This window comes from Triticum dicoccoides, chromosome 4A (assembly GCF_002162155.2).
Source record: "Triticum dicoccoides isolate Atlit2015 ecotype Zavitan chromosome 4A, WEW_v2.0, whole genome shotgun sequence".
Classification (NCBI taxonomy): domain Eukaryota; kingdom Viridiplantae; phylum Streptophyta; class Magnoliopsida; order Poales; family Poaceae; genus Triticum; species Triticum dicoccoides.
Window position 1 is genome coordinate 593364435 of NC_041386.1, and position 9538 is coordinate 593373972.

At 48.3% G+C, this 9538-nt stretch overlaps 1 protein-coding gene across 1 annotated transcript; it reads left to right on the forward strand.

Annotated features, from left to right (window-relative positions):
- The first annotated feature begins 2964 nt into the window (after positions 1-2964).
- LOC119289266 (bisdemethoxycurcumin synthase-like) lies at positions 2965-4577 on the forward strand. The gene is made up of 2 exons (XM_037568626.1): positions 2965-3189; positions 3537-4577. The coding sequence occupies exons 1-2, from the start codon at positions 2985-2987 to the stop codon at positions 4526-4528; spliced, it is 1197 nt and encodes a 398-aa protein (XP_037424523.1). The 5' UTR covers positions 2965-2984; the 3' UTR covers positions 4529-4577.
- The last annotated feature ends 4961 nt before the right edge of the window (positions 4578-9538 follow it).

Here is a 9538-nt window from a genome sequence, read left to right on the forward strand (position 1 = left end):
TCATCTTCAAGAATCATATTGTGAAGAATAACACGGCATGTCGTGATATTTTTCAAGGTTCTCTTATCCCAAAAAAACAATTTTTTTTGTAATACTTTCATTGATTTTGAAAAAATCATTGATTTTCAAAAAATGTTCATTGATTTTGAAAAAATTAACAGATTATTAAAAAGTCATTGATTTTGGAAAAAAATTGTTCAATTTTTTTAAAAGGTCATCGATATTTTTTGGAAAACTTCATCGATTTTTGTGTTCTAAACTCAAATGTCTCGCAGTTTTTTGGTGTTAAAAAAAATAAAAAAGGGAAGATGGGCTGGCCAGCGCGGAGGAAAGGGTCTGCGCCCTTTGCGAGAAAGCAAGGAACGGGTGCTTAAGGCGCCATTAAAGATTTGCCCAACTGGGCGTTCTGCTCAGACCTCCTAGTCGGCGCTTATCTGGGCCGGCCCAGTAGCACTGTTTGCTCGTCCCATGACGCCTAGTTCCCTTGCTCACATGTCGCCTAGTTTTCTCAAAAAAAAAGTTTGCTTGCTCACATTTGACCGATCGATGGTTGACTAATTAACGGGTCAACTGTTGACTCTTAAAAAGTAATAAAAATATATAAAAATCATGAATTCAAATATGTTCATGATTTTTTAAAAAAATCACAAACTTAAAATAGTTCATGAGTTTTAAAAAAAGATCTTTAATTTTGGAAAGAGTTAATCTAATTTTGAAAGAATGTTCACAAATTAGTAAAAAAAAAATGATAAAATATTCATCAAATTATAAATAATTTCATAAATTTGATAAAAATCAAATGTATTTATAAATGTTTATCCAATTTGGAAAAAGTTTGCCGAATTTGAAAAAACAATTATTGATTTTGAAAAAGGTTCATCAATTTATTAACAAAGTTCAGGTACTTAAAAAAAGCTTATAGATTTTGAAAACAAATTATATTTTTTTTAAAAAGCAAAGATTTGAAAGAAGTTTGCGGATTTGAAAAAAAAAATCATTGTTCATGGTATCTTACCAGGGATTTGGAAAAAGGTTCACGAATTTGAAGAAAAAAGTTGCAACAAAACCGAAAATTTTCATGGGTTTGAAATGGGGAAAATTAACAGGAAAAGGAATAAAAATAAAAATAAAAGGAACAAAAAAAGGGAAAAGTAACAGTAACATGCACGGTGTGGTCGTCAGTCACCACAGGATTGATTTGTAGTAAACATAAGCCGCCTCCACAACCCTTTGATATGGAGGATAAGAGGATAAGGCTAGGAGTGGATGCGGTGGGCTGTGGGCGGGCCCCATAGGAGGCATGTGTCAAACGGAGGAGATGGTTTGTAGGAGAGAGAGATCAGCCGGTCGAAAAGTTTTCCATTTTTGTAACATGAGATACATTAGCATTGAGTATTTTTTTTCCACACTTCTAATTACCTTTTTAGGGATGCTAAAAAACGTGAGTGCACCGGGAGTAGCTCAAGTGCGGGGGTTGTGTGTACGTAATCCCTCCTCCAAACCAAGTGTAATACCACAACGAATTGGAAGCTGAACAATGCTGGCCAACTTCCAACTAAACAGCATACTACGTACATGGAATTCACGTGACAGGCTCGTGCTCGTCGGTTTCGCTGCCAATTCTCGGGTCCAAAACGTGACCATCTTTGCTAAAAAGAAAACGTGACATCTTGTCTCTGTACTTGACCAGGCTCAAGGGGAATGCGCAGTGCCCGTCCCACTTGATTTGGAAGGCGATGTTGTTGTTGTTGTTGTTGTTGTTGTTGTTGTAGAGGTGCGTTAGGTGTAGCCGGTGGTGGTGGTGGAAGACGCGCGAGCAATTCATTAAACTTGTTATCGAGCTTTGTTTTGAACGTCTTCTCCATGCCATCTATCTTCTCCATGGCCTCTTCAAATCTGTTTAGCACATCTTGCACCTGTCCACTCATCATTTGCTGAAATTTATCATGTAGCTCTTTGTTCGTCAAGTTCTCCCAATCTGTCTCATCGGCTTGTGATCCTACCATGGTTAGCAGCAACAGAAACACACAAGAATATGATCCTACAAACTACTAGGAAGTGGTGGTGGTGATGTAGGACAAATCCGGCAAGCGAATCTCAAATTCTTACCAGTTCTTACCCAACAGCGGGTGGTGATCGGCAACCTCGTAGTCAAAACTCTCAAAGATTGGATAGAGCCATTGCTAGGAGGTGTCAAACGCACGATGTAGATGTATGTGGAGCTGGGAAGACTTATGATATGGTAGCAAAAATGTCAGCAATAATCAATTCAGAGATGCAAAGTTGAATAAACGCTCAACGACGGTACTGTGCTGATCCTAGGCTAGACCGTACTAGAGACGCGAGCCTAGAACACGAACAAAATCACGGCGCGGCACGTAAACAAGGAGGAGCACTCTCTGATTTTTTTTCCTTTTTTGCACTTTTTTCCTTTTTTTGCTCCGCAACAATTTTTTTCAATAAAGTCTACATATGTCCTAAGAACTGCCTAGCCAGAATTTTCCAGACTTAGGTTTTTTTTAGTTTGGAATTATTTTTCTTCTGCGGATGGCTCGGAAGTTGGGGAGTCCTACTCTGTCACGACTCGGAGTATCGTGTAATCTGGAAATCAAAAACAAAGCAACAATTACTAGACTCGGACTAGGACTGGTGATGGAGATGAATCTGGTGGAATTTTGGACTGGTGACGGAGATGAATCTGGTGTAACTCAGACTGGTGGCAGATATATGTTGCAGGTGGACTCGGACTGGTGTGATTATGTGGTGGTGGTATATGGCAGCGGCGATGAAGTTGGTGCGGTGGTGGTATATGACAGCAGCGATGATGATGATGCGGTGGTGATGTATGGTAGCGGCGACGTGACAACCTGTGAACAGAACTCGAAACTCTAAAGGACTAGACGCTAGGACTGGTTAATACCCGTACTCTTCCGTCTTCACTGTCCAAGCTGGACAGCAGAGCAGTTCTCCCAGCCGAGACCAAGATGGTGCTGCTCGGGAACCTCACGGCAAGTCCGGCGGCCGCCGTCATCCGGCAGGCGCAGCGCGCAGACGGCCCTGCGTCCGTGCTCGCCATCGGCACGGCCAACCCGGCCAACTGCGTGCTGCAGCAAGAGTACGCCGACTACTACTTCCGGGTCATCAACGCAGAGCACGACACCAAGCTCAAATCCAAGCTTCACAGAATCTGTATGTACTCCCTTCATTTCAAATTACTTGTCGCAGGTATGGATGTATTTAGATGTATTTTAGTTTTAGATACATTCATTTTTGCGATGAGTAATTTGTAACGAAGGAAGTAATTACTAAGCTCTTCCCCTCGGTTCTGTTTTGCTTACTTCTATTCATTCATGATAAGGTGTAACTAGTTTTAGTCAGTCGATTGAGATATAATCAAGTCTCAGTCAAATGAGATAATATGCAAAAAAGAAAAAGAAAAAACTGATTTTTTTATGTGAATCCTAATATAATATCTCACGGATATAGTATCAATTGAGACTTGGCAAACTGTTCATCGTAGCGTGTTCTATATTCAGGTAAAAGCTCGGCCATCAAGAAGCGTTACTTCTACCACACCGACGAGATGCTGCGAGACCATCCTGAGCTCATAGACCGGACATTGCCATCCCTGGACACCCGGATGGGCATAGCCACCACCGCCGTTCCCGAGCTCGCGGCAGCTGCCGCGACCAAGGCTATGGCGGAGTGGGGGCGCCCGGCCACCGACGTGACCCACCTCATCGTCGGCACCTACTGCGGCGCGCACATGCCGGGCGCCGACGTCCGGCTGGCTTCCCTCCTCGGCCTCGCCCCCTCCGTCCGCCGCACCATGCTCTACCTCAACGGCTGCAACAGCGGCGCCACCGCGCTCCGGGTCGCCAAGGACATCGCCGAGAACAACCGCGGCGCGCGCGTCCTCGTGGTCTGCGCCGAGCTCACTCTCATCCAGCTCCGCGCCCCCGAGGACGAGGCCGACAAGGCCACGCTCATCATGCAGGCCCTGTTCGGTGACGGAGCGGCCGCCGTGATCGTCGGCGCAGACGTGAACCGCGGCTCTGTCGAGTGCCCGCTCTTCGAGATGGTGGCCGCGTCGCAGGCCGTGATACCGGAGTCTGAGCGCGCCGCGGCCGGACGGCTCGGCGAAGACGGGCTCCTCTTCCGCCCCGCCGTTGAGATGACAACGCTGATTCGCGAGAACGTCGAGCAGTGCCTGGTAGAGGCGCTGGCGCCGCTCGGCCTGAGCGGTGGCTGGAACCGTCTCTTCTGGGCGGTGCATCCAGGGGGGCGAGCAATCTTGCACGGCGTGGAGGCGGTGCTCCGGCTGGACTCCGAGAAGCTGGCGGCAAGCCGCCATGTGCTGAGCGAGTACGGGAACATGTCTGGGCCGACGGTGATCTTTGTGCTCGACGAGATACGGCGACGCCGCGGAGAGCTTGGGGTTGGACGTGACGGCCTGGGTGTGCTACTGGGGCTCGGACCAGGAATTTCCGTTGAGACCATAGTGCAGCACGCCACCGGTAATTACTAGAACGAATTTACTAGCGCTCGTAAATTACCTCGTAGAAATAAGTTTATGCTAAAACGGTCAAATAAAACCGTCTGTTCCACTTCTTTCATTTTTCAAAAAAAAAAGTTAGAGTAGTTTTCCAAAAGTTTAAAAGTTTCTATATTGGGCGATGCTAGGCGTCGGTGCGCCGGCCGAACGTTTCGGCCGGTCGCACCCTAGCCGTCAGATCGGTCCGTCCCAAGCCGTTGGATCCTTGTCCAACCAGATCGTCGTCTTCCTTTCACGAGCACGTAACGAGCGTCGTCTTCCTCTCGCGAACCCTATCTCGCCGGCCGCCCCGCGTTCTCCCTCGTCGCCGCTCCTCCCTCGCCTGCCCTCCTCGTCCCTGGTCGCCGTCCTCGCCGGCCGTCTTTCCCGGCCGCCCTGGTCGCCGGTCGCCCCGGTCCCAGTCCTCGGCGACCATCCTCTTCACCGGCTTCGCCCCATGCAATAGCAAATCTCTGCGGTTGTAGCTTCCATGGCCACCGTTGCAGCTCCGGTCGCGACGACCGGAGCTCACCGGCGTGCTCACTGGTGTGCTCGTCGGCGCTCATCTCTGTTGGGGATCGTAGCAGAAATTAAAAAATTTCTACGCATCATCAAGATCAATCTATGGAGTATTCTAGCAACGAGGGGAATAGGAGTGCATCTGCATACCCTTGTAGATCGCGAGCGGAAGCGTTCAAGTGAACGGGGATGATGGAGTCGTACTCGTCGGGATCCAAATCACCGATGACCAAGTGCCAAACGGACAGCACCTCCGCGTTCAACACACGTACGGTTGAAAAGACGTCTCCTCCTTCTTGATCCAGCAAGGGGGAAGGAGAGGTTGATGAAGATCCAGCAGCATGACGGCGTGGTGGTGCATGCAGCAGGATCCCGGCAGGGCTTCGCCAAGCACAAGCGGGGAGGAGAGGTGTTACGGAGGGAGAGGGAGGCGCCAAGAGCAAGGTGCGGCTGCCCTCCCTCCCTTCCACTATATATAGGGGTTGGGGGCGCATGCCCCCATGGAGATCCCATCTAAATGGAGGGGGCGGCGGGCCCTGGGGGCAACGGCCCCCTTAGGGTTTCCAACCAGGGGGGCAACGGCCCCCTAGGGTTTCCAACCCTAGACGCCTTGGGCCCTTGGGTGGGGCGCACCAGCCCATCAGGGGCGGGTTCCCACGCCACTTCAGCCCATGGGGCCCTCCGGGATAGGTGGCCCCATTCGGTGGACCCCGGGACCCTTCCGGTGGTCCCGGTAACCCCCGAAACCTTCCCGTTGGTCGAAACTGGACTTCTATATATAAATCTTTACCTTCGGACAATTCCGGAACTCCTCGTGACGTCCGGGATCTTATCCGGGACTCCGAACAACTTTCGGGTTAGTGCATACTAATATCTCTACAACCCTAGCGTCACCGAACCTTAAGTGTGTAGACCATACGGGTTCGGGAGACACGCAGACATGACCGAGACGCCTCTCCGGTCAATAACCAACAGCGGGATCTGGATACCCATGTTGGCTCCCACATGCTCCTCGATGATCTCATCGGATGAACCACGATGTCGAGGACTTAATCAATCCCGTATTCAATTCCCTTTGTCAATCGGTACGTTACTTGCCCGAGACTCGATTGTTGGTATCCCAATACCTTGTTCAATCTCGTTACCGGCAAGTCACTTTACTCGTACTGTAATGCATGATCCCGTGACCACCCCTTGGTCACATTGAGCTCATTATGATGATGCATTATCGAGTGGGCCCAGAGATACCTCTCTGTCATATGGAGTGACAAATCACAGTCTCGATACGTGCCAACCCAACAGACACTTTTGGAGATACCTGTAATGTAACTTTATAGTCACCCAGTTACGTTGTGACGTTTGGCACACCCAAGGCACTCCTATGGTATCCGGGAGTTGCACAATCTCATGGTCTAAGAAAATGATACTTGACATTCAGAAAAGCTACAGCAAACGACTACACGATCTTTGAGCTAAGCTTAGGATTGGGTCTTGTCCATCACATCATTCTCCTAATGATGTGATCCCGTTATCAATGACATCCCCATGTCCATAGCCAGGAAACCATGACTATTTATTGATCAACGAGCTAGTCAACTAGAGGCTCACTAGGGACACATTATGGTCTATGTATTCACACATGTATTAAGATTTTCGGATAATATAATTATAGCATGGATAATAGACAATTATCATGAACAAGGAAATATAATAATCATTTTATTATTGCCTCTAGGGCATATTTCCAACAGTCTCCCACTTGCACTAGAGTCAATCATCTAGTTACATTGTAATGAATCGAACACCCATGGAATTTTGGTGTTGATCATGTTTTGCTCTAGGGGGAGGTTTAGTCAACGGATCTGCTACATTCAGGTCCGTATGTACTTTACAAATTTCTGTGTCTCCATTTTGAACACTTTCACAAATGGAGTTGAAGCGACGCTTGATATGCCTGGTCTTTTTGTGAAACCTGGGCTCCTTGGAACACTGACATAACTATTTTCCTCCATCTTACAGCTGAAGAACTTGTCGGAGACTTCATATCTCTCGACCCGGGCATGAGCTTGAAAATCCATTTTCAGCTCTTCGAACATCTCATATGCTCCGTGTCTCTCAAAACGCTTTTGGAGCCCTGGTTCTAAGCTGTAAAGCATGCCGCACTGAACGAGGGAGTAATCATCAGCACGTGTCTGCCAAGCATTCATAACGTCTTGGTTTCGTGGGACGGGTGCGTCACCTAGCGGTGCTTCTAGGACATAATCTTTCTTGGCAGCTATGAGGATGATCCTCAGGTTCCGGACCCAGTCGGTATAGTTGCTGCCATCGTCTTTTAGCTTGGTTTCTCTAGGAACGCGTTGAAGTTGAGGACAACGTGGGCCATATGATCTACAAGACATATTGTAAAGATTTTAGACTAAGTTCATGATAATTAAGTTCATCTAATCAAATTATTAAATGATCTCCCACTCAGATAGACATCCCTCTAGTCATCTAAGTATAACATGATCCGAGTTAACTAGGCCGTGTCCGATCATCACGTAAGACGGACTAGTCAACATCGGTGAACATCTTCATGTTGATCGTATCTTCTATATGACTCATGCTCGACCTTTCGGTCTACTGTGTTCCGAGGCCATGTATGTACATGCTAGGCTCGTCAAGTCAACCTAAGTGTATTACGTGTGTAAATCTGTCTTACACCCGTTGTATTCGAACGTTAGAATCTATCACACCCGATCATCACGTGGTGCTTCAAAACAACGAACCTTCGCAAAGGTACGGTGCACAGTTAGGGGGAACACTTTCTTGAAATTATTACGAGGGATCATCTTATTTAAGCTACCGTCGTTCTAAGCAAATAAGATGTAAAACATGATAAACATCACATGCAATCAAATAGTGACATGATATGGCCAATATCATTTGCTCCTTTGATCTCCACTTTCGGGGCTCCATGATCATCGTTGTCACCGGCATGACACCATGATCTCCATCATCGTGTCTTCTTGAAGTTGTCTCGTCATCTATTACTTCTACTACTATGGCTAATGCTTTAGCAATAAAGTAAAGTAATTACATGACGTTTATGTTGACACGCAGGTCATAAATAAATAAAGACAACTCCTATGGCTCCTGCAGGTTGTCATACTCATCGACATGCAAGTCGTGATTCCTATTACAAGAACATGATCAATCTCATACATCACATATATCATTCATCATTCATCACAACCTTTGGCCATATCACATCACAAAACACTTGCTGCAAAAACAAGTTAGACGTCCTCTAATTGTTGTTGCAAGTTTTTACGTGGCTGCTATAGGTTTCTAGCAAGAACGTTTCTTACCTACGCCAAAACCACAACGTGAATTGCCAATTTCTATTTACCCTTCATAAGGACCCTGTTCATCCAATCCGATCCGACTAAAGTGGGAGAGACAGACACCCGCCAGCCACCTTATGCAACTAGTCCATGTCAGTCGGTGGAACCGGTCTCACGTAAGCGTACGTGTAAGGTTGGTCCGGGCCGCTTCATCCCACGATGTCGCCGAATCAAGATAAGACTAGTAACGGCAAGCAAATTGGCAATATCGACGCCCACAACTACTTTGGGTTCTACTCGTGCATAGTAACTACGCATAGACCGGGCTCGTGATGCCACTGATGTGGACCGTGGCAGAAATTAAAAAAATTCTACGCATCACCAAGATCAATCTATGGAGTATTCTAGCAACGAGGGGAATAGGAGTGCATCTACATACCCTTGTAGATCGCGAGCGGAAGCGTTCAAGTGAACGGGGATGATGGAGTCGTACTCGCCGTGATCCAAATCACCGATGAGCAAGTGCCGAACGGACATCACCTCCGCGTTCAACACACGTACGGTTGGGAAGACGTCTCCTCCTTCTTGATCCAGCAAGGGGGAAGGAGAGGTTGATGAAGATCCAGCAGCACGACGGTGTGGTGGTGGATGCAGCAGGATCCCGGCAGGGCTTCGCCAAGCACAAGCGGGGAGGAGAGGTGTTACGGAGGGAGAGGGAGGCGCCAAGAGCAAGGTGCGGCTGCCCTCCCTCCCTTCCACTATATATAGGGGCTAGGGGGTGCATGCCCCCTTGGAGATCCCGTCTAAGGGGGGGGGGGCGGCCCCTGGGGGCAACGGCCCCCTTAGGGTTTCCAACCAGGGGGGCGCATGCCCCCTCGGGGGGCAACGGCCCCCTAGGGTTTCCAATCCTAGGCGCCTTGGGCCCTTGGGTGGGGCGCACCAGCCCATCAGGGGCTGGTTCCCATGCCACTTCAGCCCATGGGGCCCTCCGGGATAGGTGGCCCCATCCGGTGGAACCCGGGACCCTTCCGGTGGTCCCGGTACAATACTGGTAACCCCTGAAACCTTCCCGTTGGCCGAAACTGGACTTCCTATATATAAATCTTTACCTCCGGACCATTCCGGAACTCCTCATGACGTCCGGGATCTCATCCGAACT